At 32.5% G+C, this 15,030-nt stretch overlaps 2 protein-coding genes across 3 annotated transcripts; one reads left to right on the top strand and one right to left on the bottom strand.

Moving 5' to 3' along the window:
- Positions 1 to 1,725: 1,725 nt before the first annotated feature.
- On the bottom strand, positions 1,726 to 11,474 carry LOC102621306 (chlorophyll(ide) b reductase NOL, chloroplastic). 2 transcript variants are annotated; one of them, XM_006485465.4, is made up of 13 exons: positions 11,157 to 11,474; positions 10,331 to 10,399; positions 8,268 to 8,329; positions 7,855 to 7,941; positions 5,975 to 6,042; positions 5,785 to 5,833; positions 5,634 to 5,719; positions 4,685 to 4,742; positions 3,358 to 3,408; positions 2,645 to 2,695; positions 2,515 to 2,556; positions 2,061 to 2,171; positions 1,726 to 1,947 (listed from the first exon to the last, which is right to left on the bottom strand). In XM_006485465.4, the coding sequence occupies exons 1-13, from the start codon at positions 11,425 to 11,427 to the stop codon at positions 1,900 to 1,902; spliced, it is 1,053 nt and encodes a 350-aa protein (XP_006485528.1). In that variant the 5' UTR covers positions 11,428 to 11,474; the 3' UTR covers positions 1,726 to 1,899. The 2 variants fall into 2 exon arrangements, with proteins under 2 accessions (XP_006485528.1, XP_006485529.1); XM_006485466.4 differs by having other exon boundaries at positions 8,268 to 8,326.
- Positions 11,475 to 13,037: 1,563 nt separating this feature from the next.
- Positions 13,038 to 14,544, top strand: LOC102621035 (hypothetical protein). Its single transcript, XM_006485464.4, has 2 exons — positions 13,038 to 13,250; positions 13,616 to 14,544. The coding sequence occupies exons 1-2, from the start codon at positions 13,163 to 13,165 to the stop codon at positions 14,293 to 14,295; spliced, it is 768 nt and encodes a 255-aa protein (XP_006485527.1). The 5' UTR covers positions 13,038 to 13,162; the 3' UTR covers positions 14,296 to 14,544.
- The last annotated feature ends 486 nt before the right edge of the window (positions 14,545 to 15,030 follow it).

Raw genomic sequence — 15,030 nt, 5'->3', positions numbered from 1 at the left:
TGATAACCTGTTTGTAGGTTTAATTGGAAAGTATTAGACATGCATGTAAATAATATAAATGTTAAGAAGTTAAAGAAATATAATGATATTAGCCAAGAAAATAGAGATAAAGCTTTGGGAGAGCTTAGATTGCGAATATCCTCTCTTTATAAAGGTAATGTGTGTTTCACATTAATAACTTTGGAAAGTAAATTGTAAAAACAATTATATGACTTGTGATATATGCATCACATTTACTGAAAAATATTGTGAATTGTGCATCACATTAATTAATTCACAAAAGTGTTATACATCCAATACTTTAAAATTCAAAGAGTGTGTTGTTAAGTTCACGACCAATTAATATATTTGATTGGTTATAAATAGCCATCACCATCTGTAATCACATATAATTTAAAATTTAATTGAAAAATGAAATAAAACACTTTGGATTGTGCCTAAACTCACAACAATTGAAATTTCTTTATCTTAGGTCTAGAAGAGAAAGCATTAACGCATTATTACTATCTTCAACTACACAAAGTAGTCCATCTATATTCTATCACCAATGGCTTAGCTGAAAAACCAATCTTCAATTATTTGAAAAACTGCTGTGAATAGGTAAAGACATTCAGCACTGATTTTTAAAAAATATAAATTTGTATTCCTTGAATAAATACAAAGGAAAAGAAATATTGTATACTGAAGTTGTCAGCGACTCAGCATAATGCATCAGTCCAAAGCAAAGCAGAAACAGCAACATTAGATTCTAATTAATAAAGTTCATATAAAACAGGATGGACTATTAAATAGAAGATGCTGAAGTGATGTCTTTTTCTTTACACCAAAACTGGCACTTAGCACCAAGACCACCGTACAGTATCTTCTAAAATTTATATTTTCTTTTAAAAATACATAATTAATTTCTTTCACCATTTTTTTTAGATTATTTCATTTATTATTACCCTGATTTTAAATATTTGAGATTTGAACTCTTTACACCAGAACTGCAAATTTTGTTTTAAATTCTTTTTTATATTTAAAAAATTACATTATACCAATATCTACAACAAATCTATCAGAATTGCAATCTCATATGGACCCAAAACGGTAAACTATCAAATATTTAGGAAAGTAAAAAAAATAACTACCATAATGCACATAAAAGAACTGAATAAGCTATTTGTATGGTTCCCAATTCTTGCATCATTTTAGCAAAGCAATTATCTGTTTATCATAGGTTGTTATTTTTTTCCTTCTGATAAGATCATAGGTTGTTAAACAGAAAGTATAAATAGAATAATATAATGCATTTTTTCACAATAGGACACATTGTTGACAGCAACTTGTAAAATGACACAGACAAAAACAAATGAATGTAGATTCACACAGTGACTCACGGGAACAATAAGAAAAGCGTAAGATTGACTTTAAAAGTTTTGTCGTGCTCAAAAAAAATCACGAGAAGCGTTGGATTGCCTTGCCTGGCCAGATGCTTTATTTCTATTTTTGAGCTCTTTTAATCTTTTTTGTAAGGGCATCACGCGGTAGAATTTGAGCTAATGAAAGCAGATTTTCGAGTTTATTTCAAAAGACCTCTAGACTGTCTATGGTAAGTTTTTTACATTGTAATATCTGTAGATATACCCATTAAAAAAAAAGAATAATGTATTGTAATGATGCTATCTCGACATATAACACCAGTAATGAATATGAAATTAACAGTTAGTTTAGTTTAGCACCATATTCACGAATCTGTTATTTCATTTGACTGAAGATTGAATTTTGAATACCATCAATCTTAATCAGATACTATGTGATGTTACAACAAAACTCGCAATATCTGCTCTTTTGAAAGAGAAAAGAATTAAGAAACCGTTTTATTATGTTCCAACAAAGGCATTCCGTATCCAATGCTTTTCAATCTTCAAGAATATATCGGTTTCTTCTTGCACCAAAAGCAATTCTCTGCATGATAACAGAAAGTGAAAATAATGATCACCCAGAAATTTTCCTATGAGGATAATACCAAATTTGACTGTGTTTCAACCTAAAGTAACTGACTCAGGTTTTTCACATACCGAGAATATCTGTGAGTAGGCCTTCACTCCAGTGAGGAAACGAAGATAAGTAGGCTTTGTTGATCCACTGGCAGCGATTGATCTGATTTTAGGGACAAGACACTCAGCAACCTGCAGTAACAAGAAAATCCGACAAACAATGAAGACACAAAGAGCAGAAGTAATACATTCTAGTTAATTTATCCAAAAAAATGTAGATAAGCACTGACTGCATGCACAAACATTTTACAATTGTGATCCCAGTCAAAACGACCCAATATTACTGCAGCTATGTCACTTATTTGATTGGGTTCAGAAATCTATGTGTCTAATGATCTATGATTCAGCACTAATCACATATTACGAATTGGCTTTAGTGTCACACAACAATCATCCAGTACAAAAAAATAGACATCATGATGACAATTGACTTCTTGTGTCTCTATATATGTTAAGCTGTTGAACAAAATATTACCACATCAGCTGGTTCTGCCAAAACATTAATGAAGAATTTGGCCTGCAACAAACCAAAAGTTTTATTTTCAGCTTGAAATCAGAAATAAAAGGATAATGACCAAAAAGAAACATATATTTACTGTACCTACCTGCTTTGTAGTAGCACCAGACATGAGAAGATCAGTTGTCACCATTCCTGGCTGAACAATAATTGATGAAAAATGAAAAATGAAAAATGAAAACGATTGCGTATCATGGTAAGGGGCATCTAAAACAGTTACCTTAGAACCCAAAGCTAACCCCAGCATGAAATAATTGAGGAATCTATTAGCGATCCTTCAAATCTCTGTAAAACTAAAGTTTCTCATGGGTGCACAACATGGAGTAGAAGCTAGTTACATCACACACAAGGCTGCCTAAAAGAAAGGTAGTTTGATATAATTCACAACCATGAATCATTTACAAAGTGGAGCCAAGGTAAAATAATCTTAGGATCAGTGTTTCATTCTTTGGTGTAGCAATTTGGCACCAGTTGCTGACCTACGACATAATCTTACCTTCTTACGGATGGTGGATATTAATGGTCGTTGAGTTTTAACTTGCAGCTGAAAGAAAGGTCAGGATGGCCTCAAAACGAATTTGAGCAAGAACATGTTAGATGAGCAGGTGATTGAAACCTGGAGGCTAAGTTACCAGTTTCAGAGACATGACTTTCACATCAAAAGGTAAGCATTTGTATAGATCTTTTAGCAGTAGTATTTCAATTTCCCATTATCAATACGATTTAGATCTATACTTTCAATTAGGATTGGATATATAAAATTTAAACATAGGGTAACTACTTAACCATAACAAAGCTTACCGACAAATTATGCACCACAACATTTTTAACATCTTGCATCTGCAATTCTGCCTGTGCAGAGGGAGAAGAAGAAGCAAAGAAATCAACATAATTTGCATTACATAATTAGATAACTACCATTAAACATAATCGTACCAATACAGTCACACATTTTCAAAGGCAAAAGAGAAAGCTCATGCAAAACAACAAAAAAGAAATCATAAAGAGAGATTTGAAAAGAAAATTTCCCTTTTTCAATTTTAAAAAAGGGAAAATAAAAAGAGAAACACCGCACATATAATTGCATTTAACTCCTCCCATATTCTGCCATCTGCAAATATACAATATGCCTCTATGGGAATACATTGTGAACTAGTAACTTGTTTGATGAAAGATAATACAATCCTAACCTAGTTGAAATCTATTACTTCCATCCCATTGCAGCTGTGACTTCAGTCCCAAACATAACCTTCAAATGGCGAGATTGCAACTCATGCGTGTATTAAATATGATCCATTAATTGCACACATGATATTTCATCCCAATGCAATGGACCAAAAATAGTAAAATAATGTGTAAAAATTAGGTACCACCAACCCGTCTCTATATGTATAAGATTGATGTTGGGATCAAGTTAATAATCTTTTGAGCCAATTCAAGTTAACTTTTTCTGAGTTTCCTTAAAACTTGGGTTGGACGAGCTATGATTTTATTCAAGCCAAGTTGGAACAGCAAAAAATGAAGTTTGTTTCCCTCAAATGGTGTGCAATGAAAGATGAGTAGCCCAAAATGTTTTAAATTACAAGTCAAGCTATGACATCCTAAATTATGATGAGAAAGCAAGTGCAATCTATTTTTTGAATATAAATAAATTTTTTTATCAGAAAAAAAAGTAGTGGTCCTAATAATAAGGCAGTATAGAGCATTAACCATCACATAAATCTTTGTTTTGGTCAAAGTGAGTGGTAAGCCACTCAGTTACAAGGGGTAACGCAACAGGACCTGTGCAATTGTGCCTGAAACTTCTGTGCTAATAACAATGAAACATATTCTACTCCAAATATCTAATTCGACAGAAGCTTTGCTTTGCATGTTCGATGCACATAAGAAGGGACAAGTTTTCTTCCGAAATTTATTTCCCTCAAATCTCTTTACACTATTTTAGCGCATTGAGCTGTAATGTCTATTGAAAATTAATACTGCTATACTGGTTATGGTCTCAGCATAGCTCTCACATAGTAGATTCCAAAAGCACATGAACATAGATAAACATTAACGGATAGCAACAGTTTCTTATCTTGTATAATTCAATAGCTTTGTAAATTATATAAAGAAAAGGAGCATTTACCTGTAATGACTTTGTCAAATGCACTACACTACGTTTAGTTGCCCCATATGCAGCAAATCTATGAAAAAAGATAAAAAAAGGAGAAAGAACTAAAAGACTATTTGTCAGATTATATACAGAGGTAAGGCTGTAAGAGTTTGTCGCATAAGTGGCCATTAATATTGTATATTGTCAAGGAAACAACATTCCACAACACAGCATGAATGTGATAAAGATTAGAATGATTTCAAGTATCATGTTTGCTGACATTTCAAAAAGCTGAAAACTACGGTAACTCAACTTAAGCAAGTGTGACACATCAGTCATTAAGCATCAAAGATTCAACAAAGAGATCTTTCAGTAGAACAAGGCAGTACTATGGCAATGGCACTGGCCAACTGGTGCTGGTCAAATTGTAAAGCTACGAAGTACTGATGGTAACGACAATGGAGACAGCATAGCAGTGAATATGGTGGTAAAAGGAAGTGCAATTTCCAACAGATCTTGTCCCTCATCCACTACAAGTTGGTATTGAAAGACATTGACCCATCCCTAGTCTCCCCTTAAAGTTGGCATTGTCCAGTCAGGACTGTTATGAATTGGCTCGGACTTGAACCCTAAAATGATCCCCAATCTGGAGTAACCTACATATCACCACTGTTTTCATATATGCTTTACTGCAAGTGTCAGTAGTGCTACAAATGCTGGATGCACGAGGCTTTTACACAAGAGCCCGTCAATACATGTATTTTGGTAAGAAACATAAATTGTAGTGATGAGAAAGTAAATACAAGAAGTAGACAGGAGGAAATCCACTAGGGATATCAATCAAGAGTGTATTGAAGTCTGTTTAAGAAGACAGCTCTTGACCTAATATAGAAAGAGAAGCATCAGAAATATATGTATGATAGCAAGCATAAATCCTGTCATAAATCCATATCCCATTAATGTACTACGAGTCAAGCAATACCTTGGGGTGGGTCTTCCATCAGAACCTGCTCCATCAATGTTGAAAATATGACCCCCTCGAGGTTGTTCCCGCATCATTTTCATAGCCTAATTAATAGCTAAGCATCAGGATAAGCCTGAAAGTTCCACCAAAAAAGAAAGAAGGTACTTACCTCTCGACAACAAATCATTAGACCAAGAGAGTTTGTAGTGATAACTTCACTGCATAAACAGTACAAAAAATACACAACTGTAAGGATGTCTGCAAAGAGGCAAAGAAGTTTATGCTCCACAAAATTAGCAGTAGTAGTAATAATAATAATAATTAAAAAAAGAGAGTAAGAATGGTTCTTAAATGCGTACATCAGATCTTCATCTGAAGTTTCTGCTAAGGGTTTATAACTATATGCATTTGATCCTGCATTATTAATCTGCACCATTCTCCACTTAGGGTAAGAGAGTAATAGCAGAAACAAACTGCTGGAAATTGGAAATGAGCAGATCACAGATTTATTAAATTCAAAAGCAAAAAAGGTCATCTTGAAACTGATTAAACTCCACTTAAATTAAAAGCATACATGATGCATGTGTATGTGTGTCTACATGCCTTTTTTTTGTTAATCAAACCTTTGGGACTTGATACAGCACCCAGTCATACGAAAAAAAAAAATGTTGTCAGAAAGGTAAAAGTTCTAGCATCAATTAGACATTTGTAAAAACTAAAATGTTTTTTTTATGAAAATTCTGCAAATCAGAAAATGAGACTTCAACCTGCAAATTCTTGTTATGTAGGATATAAAATAGTATCCAGATGACCGAAGATCAGTGAAGTTTTGGGTCTCTCATCTTTTATCAGTTCAGATAAAGAGATAAATGAAGTATCTTTTATGCTTAAGGTGATCCAAAAAAGTAGATTGTTCAGTCAAATTTCTCAAGGAAAAAAAATACTAGTTATTTACAAGAGGGAAATTATCATTGCACCACCTTTATTTTGCCTTATGTTCATCCAACCACTACAAAATTCTAACATGTACTTTGCACTACCTTTCTTTTCACATTTGTATCAACTAGCCACTTTTGCATTAACACTATTAAATCATTTTAATAAAATGACAATTTTACCCCCAAATAAATTAAAAGACCATTTTATTTTATAAAAATTTTAAAAAATAAAAAAAATATAATGATAAAAATATCCCTAAATTTAATAAAAATAAATCCCAAAGTTAGAATTTTTATTTTTAATATAAAATTATAATTATAAAAATAATTACAAAATTTTGGGATTTAATACAAATCCCCTAAATTATTAAAATTTTAGGATTTATTCTTTTAAGAAATAAATTCGGTTATTTTAATAAAATTTTACAAAATTATAATTTTTTAATAAATAAATTCATTTATTTTTATTAAAATTTTTTAAAATTATAATTTTTAATAAAAATAATTATTAAAATTTTGTAAAATCTAAATTTAATAAAAATTAGAGGTGTTTAATATAAAATTATAATTATAAAAATAATTACAAAATTTTGGGATTTAATAAAAATCCCCTAAATCATTAAAATTTTAGGATTTATTCTTTTAAGAAATAGATTCAGTTATTTTAATAAAATTTTACAAAATTATAATTTTTTAATAAATAAATTCATTTATTTTTATTAAAATTTTGTAAAATTATAATTTTTAATAAAAATAATTATTAAAATTTTGTAAAATCTAAATTTAATAAAAATCAGTTGAACGCCTCTATTTGAGATTTATTTTTTATTAAATTTAGAGATATTTTTATGATTATAATTTTTAATTTTAAGATTTTTTATAAGATAAAATAGTCTTTTAATTTATTTGGGGGTAAAATTGTTATTTTATTAAAATTATTTAATAGTGTTAATGCAAAAGTGGCTAGTTGATACAAATGTGAAAAGAAAGGTGGTGCAAAGTACATGTTAAAATTTTGTAGTGGTTAGATGAATATAAGGCAAAAGAAAAGTGGTGCAATGATAATTTCTCTCTAAAAGAATATCCAAAATCTTGGAAAAAAAAAAAAATTGATCAACTCAGCATAAGTTTATTTGGTAACAATGTCATCACATAGTTAAACACAATTTAACCAGCTTAAGACTAATTCTATCTAATTAGATACTGAAAATATATATTCCAGATAGATATTTCTTCAACTAAATCACTCAGAAATCATAGAATAAATATCAGGATGAAGAGTGAAGATCTGACATAAATACCCAAATATCAACATATTTCAAGTTCTTTTGTGCGAACGCAACTAAATCTGCCACTTCATTCCCTTCGCTAACATCACATTTTGTACCCTGTAAAGAAACTAAAGTTCAGAACCTGCTGCAACGCGCTTGCAATCTGTTTTGGGGGAAATAAGCAACTAAACAAATATATATGCACATCATAATTGCTATATTACTCATCTTATGGTACATAACCGCACAAATCACACAGGCAAACCGCATGGTTGGATTTTATGCATAATGCCTTGATAATGCTGCACTATGTTGCCATGTCACACACCCTAAGATGAGCATCACAACCCAATAAAGCAGCTCGGTACATAGATATTAACTAAGAGCTGTGAATATTTATATATAATGTTATAAGGAGTGGAAACAAGTCTTGAAGGAGGTACCCACACATGCTGCTCCCCAAATTCTTCTCTCAGACTCTGAACAGCTGAGTCCACTCTCTCTGCTGTCAAAAGAGCAAAATTTAAGCATATAACGTTAGCTATTCAGAGTCTCAATTTCAAGTTTACTTTTAAGTTAGGTCTCCTTTTGAATCATGTTATTTTACCAGTAAAAAGTAAAACAGCAATCACACTGGAGGAGAGAAACGCATGAAGAAACTTGACTCAAAGCATAGAAAAGAGAACACTAGTAAAACAAAAGATTTACACAATACACCCACCATATAGAAATATTCACCGAAGAGATGTAGTGAGTCACTGTATCATGGATTTTTAAAAGATGACAACCGGAAACGTACTTGAGGGAGTACAAAACCTCAAACCAAAATCTTCACATGGCTGAGTATATCCCAAAGCTGAACCACAATAAGAGTTAAATGTGAACCACAATTAAGTAGTTCTACAAAAGTACACTCACCAAAAGGAAAACCCATACTTTGGGTATAAAGATTGGATTCTTAGATCACCAGATCCTAAAAAGATATCCATTTTAATAGGGATCCTTAACCAAATTCCTTCTCCTAGTAGGAAATTATTTCCTTTCCCATCAAGTACATCTGAACGTGGCCTGTGGCCCAGTCCTACAGTATAGAGAACAGATTGAGGCTGCAAGTTCAGTCACATTTGAACACATGAATCCTTCAAGTAAACTGAAGTAAGAATTATCCTTAACTCCAAGTCCTTGTTGAAATACATCAAGATAACGAACTGCGTTCTTGAGCATATTATAGAAGATACCTTCTAGAATGATATTTTTCAACAAATTCTGGGTATCCAAGTGCTAGCCATTGCTGCCACTTTTCACTTTCCTACACCTTGAAAAACAGAAGTTTTAAGGGAGGGCAGCAGAAAGTGAGGATTTTCAAGGACTGACTACTTCTATTGCTTCTCTAGTGCTCAAGCATCCCTTCATTCAAAGCCCACTCTAAGATAAAACTAAGGGAGCATTTGTTTTCTCTTTTTTTTTTTAACTTAATTGATTTAATTTTAATTAATTAAGTCATTAAATCTATTTGTTTTTTAACATTATGAAAATTTTCAATCATTAAGTTATTAAGTCAATTTTTTAGCTTTTTGCTTAATCTAAAATGTATACACGACATCATTAAAAGATATTCACTAAAATATCCTTATCTAATTAATTTACTTTCATCCTAACCTAAATAAAACTTACTAATTAGCATTATTATATATCTCCATAACTTGTGATAATATCGTGGTAGATTATTATCATCGTCGTCATCATCATCATCTTCTTTTAATATTCTTTAAAGTAGCATTATTTATTTTTACATTTTTTTATGAATATTTTTCATTTGCATCATAAACAACAATAAAATTGATTAACAAGTTCTAATTTAGTATATCAAAGAGTTGTATTCACTTGAACATAATTTGTGCTATGATAAAATACTATTTTATTATGTTCGTTAAGATGTTTATTATTTATTTAACATTTAAAATTTGTAAGGGTACAAAAGTAAAATTACTAGCTTTAAATTTTTTTAAGTTGAAAAAAAACTTAGTACTTACTATCATTTATTTAGACAAAAAAAAAAGTCATTTAGATTCAAACATTTAACTCTATTCAGAATTCAAAGTAATTCATGTCTATTTAGATTTCAAAAAAAAAAAAAAAAGGGCCACCTAAGAGTTCAATCATTTACTTTATTACTGTCCTCAACCAAAAACATGATTTAATTTAGATCCATGGAAGCTGCTTACAAAGTTGCAATAATCACATCAGATATCGATAATAATTTCGTGAACACTATTTCTCCAGTAAGTTCACTTTTTTCAATTGTTTACCAAGTTCACCAATACCCAAATAGTACCCTGCATAATCATTTTACCACTTAAGCCAACATGAACTACATTGAGATAAGCAAGCAAATAGAAGTCGAACATGTGAGCAACTTTTCCTCACAGAATGTTTTATGTAAAGACAAGTATACTATAAGTCAGAAATAAACACACACACACACACACACACACGGAGTCCATACCTGATCTTGAGCAAATTATGACATTGTCACCAGCTTTTAGAAATTCTTTAGCCAATGCATATCCAATTCCTGAAATTACAAAAGTAAAAGGGAAAAATGGGTTTCATAAAGAGAATCAGATATTAAAAAGAAAAAAACTAAATTTCTTCAGCAACAAAATTCCAAAGGTGCTTCGGGACAATTGATACTTTGTTCCTAGTCATGGCCAAAGTTAATGAAAAAATAGAACATGACTGCAATGAGCTTGATATTCTAAGTAGAAATACCACTTTCTAGTAGTAAAACAATACTACTACTAGATATGGGCAAACTTTTGTGGCACAGAGCCTTAACCCTGTACAGAGAAAAAGATGGTTGTGCAAATTGACATAGAACATTCCAAATTGATAAAACAAAAAATCAAACTGAAACGCCAAATTTCTAAAATAAAGAACGACAGAAACATAAATATCATATATCCACACTGAAAGAATCATTTAATTCAAGATTTTCCTTTTTCACCAAGCACATACAAAATCTACAATCTATAGAAGTCTAGATTGGTATACGTGCCTGCAATTTTAACATGATTTCTGCTCCACTTCAGTTATTTCCTAATTAATTAATACCCCATTATTAGTTTATTGATAAATTATAACAAATACAACCAACATAAGCATAAAAACAGTCAAGAATCCATTTCGAAATTCATATTCCACAGTCGAAAGCAACATTTAATTTATACAAGAATGGAGTAAAATTGACTCAGCAATCAACTAAAGTTAAAGCAAGCTAGGATTCGAAAAGGAATATTAAGAACTCAAAATTATTAATAAAAGAGGGAAACCTTTGGTAGAACCAGTAATCAAGACATTGTAGGGAGGGAGCATTGGCTCTCTTTTGACAGAAGAAGAAGAAGAAGAAGAAGAAGAAGAATCGGCCCTAATAATTGGAGAATGATAAGATTTGCTAGCTCTTAGACTAAAGCAGTTTCGTCGGAAGCGAACGGTCGAGGAACCGTAACGGCAATGTGGTATAGGCAGAGAGGTGAAAATCAGTTGATGATTTTTGGAGGAGAAGTCGATGATGCTGCAATTGATAGCAGCATTACTGGCCATGGCTTCTTGCTAACTTAATTCTATTGCAAACCAACGCCACTAGAACAATTGGATATACGAAAGTTAAAACGCATTTTGACACGTAGCAACATGAAAAAATATTTGGTTTATTTTTACATACCTCCCCTGAGATTTCATGTAATAACAATTTAATAGAAAGTATGACAATATTTTTATATCTATCCTCTTCTGTTAGTATAAAATTATGTATAATATCAGTATACAAGGCTAAAATCATAAAAGTTCATTTAAAATTCAAAAAAACTTAAAAAGTTAACTGTACTAGCATTGGTATGTGCAAAATACATGCTGCAAAAGTGTAAATCTTATGTTCAAATTAGTGGTTTTTAAGTTTTTGCTCACACAAAATTCATTATCTCCAATTAGTGGTTTTCCAATTCATTATATGAAAAAAAAATCCCTTCACAAAAGTGTAAATCTTTTTGCTCACACAAAATTCATCCCTCAATAGCATAAGTGTGAAAATAAGCAAGTATTATCGAGCTTGAGGATCAAGATTCATCACCATTTTGAACTTACCCATGAACAAGACAAGCTTGGGTGGTGATAGAAGACTGCCAACGAGCGAGTATAGACGACGACGTGGTTCCACGACTGGCATTGGAGCTGCGAAGAGATTAGTTAAAACGGCGAAACCGTGGCCAATCGAAGCGGCGATTCTACGGCTTTTCACGGCTTTGATCGGTGGCTTTCCGGAGGCTTTTCGGCGGCAAGGACAACATGGAGATGACCAACGGCTCAAGGGCTTCCAATCGGTACCAAGCTCGACCGAAATGGTGGCTCGAAACGGGAAATCCAACCGGGTCACGGTCGCGGGTCGGGTTAGATCCGATTCTTTTTCTTCTCTCTCCCCGTGAGCTTCTCTCTTTTCCTTTTTTTTTTCTCTCTTTATAAAGGTTTGGGCAAAAGTAAAAAAAAAATAGGGTGTGGGTGTTTGTACTCGAAATTCACTTGTAGTCATGCCCGAAAGATTGGAAAAATTGGTGTTGCCATGTTGTGGATGTTTGTTGTAAAAGATTATGGGTTTCAATGTATGTTAAATTTATAGAAAAATTAAATTTTATATTAATTGATTTAATTTTATTTCACTAGAATTGCTGGACGAAAAGGGAAGAAATATATTTCCCACAAGAATCGATGAAAAGTAAAAGTAATGTACTTTCAAACAGTGATTCGTATTTTTCCCAAACAAAAATATCCAAATGGCAAGGTACAGCTGACACGTTTACTCCTTGACTTTTGCACTCCCATTTTCATGTGCAATGGATAATGAGCGAGAGATTTGGAGGAGAAAGGGAATCTCTGCCCTTCACATGACAACAAGAACAATTTTTTTTCCTTTTCTAATTAGAGTTATTTTTTTAGCCTTGAAACTTGAAAGGGTATTTTTGTCATTTTATCAATCTACAAACAGTCAACCAACGAAAATACTAACGACGGGGGAGGGATGTACAAATACAGTCATATTTTTTATTAAACTGTTATTACGTAAAATCTTAGAAGAGGTATGTAAAAATAACCCAAAAATATTTAGATATCAAATTCTTCCGCAGCTAGAGTCTTTGTGAAAGGGCATTACAGTAATTGTACAGTAAACAAAACCCGACCCAAAACTTGCGACGAGCTGGGATTGTTCAAAGAGCAAAACTAAAAGGATAACTAAAACCCTAAATCGTTAAATCAGTGAAAACAAAATACCAAAAATACAGTAGAAATGCTTTCTTTCTCTTCACTCCGCAAAGCTACATCTCTACTCCGATACAATGGCGCATTCAATCGTCCACTCTCAGCTGATTTTGCAGGTATTTTTTAACCTTTGTTCTGTACAAATTTTGTGGTTTTACTCTTTCTGTTTCTGCTGCAAAGCTGTGGGCAAATGATGTCGATTCATTGGAAATTTTCATTTTTGATTAACAATGACACTGAACCTATGTTTTATTGGTTTTTTTAAAAAATTTTTTAGTGCCAATTTCACTTTTACCCCGTTGTATATGTTAAACTCTAGCCGACTTAGGATTCAACGAGATATGCCATTTCTGCATTAAGGTTTAAAACTTGACAAATATTTGTGGAGTATGTTGAATGCCCATTTGAATTTCGGTTGGGCAAATTTTGATAAATCTTTTCGTTGTTAATGTATAAATATGTTTTTTTAAATACTCTGTAGGTTATTTCGAGAATGAGAAACGTCATTTTTGTTCTTCCTGGAATGTTGCAAGAGGGGAGAGTGGCAGAAGTTTGCCGCGAGTTTTGGGCAATTTGGGTATGAATTTATGTGCAGTGAGTGTGGAACAAAATGTTGCTGCTCCATATGCTTTAGGTTTCAGGAATTTCATTCATTCCACAGGCCAGGGGGATGATGAAACAGGAAGGAGTTCCAGGCCCATGGACTTTGTGAGGGGAATAGTAGAGGAAGATGAAAAGAGATTCACGGGACCTTCTCAATTTGGTCAATTTCCTCGCTATAATGTTGAGCACAGTTCCGAGTTTGTCCACATAAAGCTGATGCGTAATAACACCTTTGTTACTGTGACGGATTCTAAAGGAAACAAAAGGATTGGAGCCTCTTCTGGATGTTTGCCTGAACTGAAAGGGGGGCCAAAAATGTCTCGTTATGCTGCCGAAGCAACTGCAGAACATGTTGGGCGTCTGGCAAGGAACATGGGTTTAAAATCTGTAGTAGTGAGGGTGAAAGGGTTCACTTACTTTAAGAAGAAAAGGCAAGCAATCATGAGCTTCAGAGAGGGATTTGCTAATTCTCGAGATCAGAATCCTATTGTATATATTGAAGACACAACTCGTCGCCCGCACAATGGGTGCCGACTCCCAAAGAAACGCCGTATTTAAATAATGGCTAGCCAGTTTTGATATTTTTCACCATAGAAAGGAACTTTTATTGATGATTATCTGAATAATTGCTAGCCAGCTTTGACATTACCCAGTTTGCTTTTTACTCTTTGTTTGTAGATGATTATCTGAATTCATAATCTTGTTCTGAGATGTGAGAATGTAGGTAATGATTATTATATCTTTGTACTGAATTCTAATTTTGTTCGCATATTTTGTATCCAAAATTTTCTTTTAAATTTTTTTTCACCATTATGCTCTGCATCCTTTGACTTGTTATTGCCTTGTTTTAGGAATTATCTATCCTGTTGTTCAGGGCGAAACTGGGTTGTTATTATCTGCCTGAAGACTATGATCAAGGTGCTGGTTATAACAGTTTCATTGATGGCTGAAGTGTAGAGTCGTTTATTAAAATTAATTTCTATGATCCATTATTATTTTATGGTTTCTCTTCTAAATACCCCTGGAAAATAAGCTCTTTATGGTTAGGCGTTTGAAGTTATTTTTACCCTACACCACCAAATGCATCCTTAAGGTTTAAAATTCACTGCGTGAGATATATAAACACATAAATAAATGTTATATATCTGGATGAAAAAACTTTCAATTTGCTGCGGTGGATCCACCATCATCCTTCTTCATCCTTCAATTAACAGTAAATTGAAACAAAAATTTAAGGCCTGTTTTGTTGGTGAGATAATGTGTGCAATAGAAGCTACAATACAGCTGCCATGG

Source organism: Citrus sinensis, chromosome 4 (genome assembly GCF_022201045.2).
Source record: "Citrus sinensis cultivar Valencia sweet orange chromosome 4, DVS_A1.0, whole genome shotgun sequence".
NCBI classification, from domain to species: domain Eukaryota; kingdom Viridiplantae; phylum Streptophyta; class Magnoliopsida; order Sapindales; family Rutaceae; genus Citrus; species Citrus sinensis.
Note: the sequence above shows the minus strand (reverse complement) of the source record. Positions and strands in the feature narration are given on the sequence as shown.

Excerpts from the sequence above, each read along its gene's own strand:
- LOC102621035 (XM_006485464.4), top strand. The coding sequence starts at position 13,163 with ATGCTTTCTTTCTCTTCACTCCGCAAAGCTACATCTCTACTCCGATAC. Across the intron at positions 13,251-13,615 it reads ACTCTCAGCTGATTTTGCAG|GTTATTTCGAGAATGAGAAA; the intron begins GTATTTTTTAAC and ends AATACTCTGTAG.
- LOC102621306 (XM_006485465.4), bottom strand. The coding sequence starts at position 11,427 with ATGGCCAGTAATGCTGCTATCAATTGCAGCATCATCGACTTCTCCTCC. Across the intron at positions 5,834-5,974 it reads ACTTCAGATGAAGATCTGAT|TGAAGTTATCACTACAAACT; the intron begins GTACGCATTTAA and ends CTGTTTATGCAG. Across the intron at positions 4,743-5,633 it reads GATGGAAGACCCACCCCAAG|ATTTGCTGCATATGGGGCAA; the intron begins GTATTGCTTGAC and ends CTTTTTTCATAG.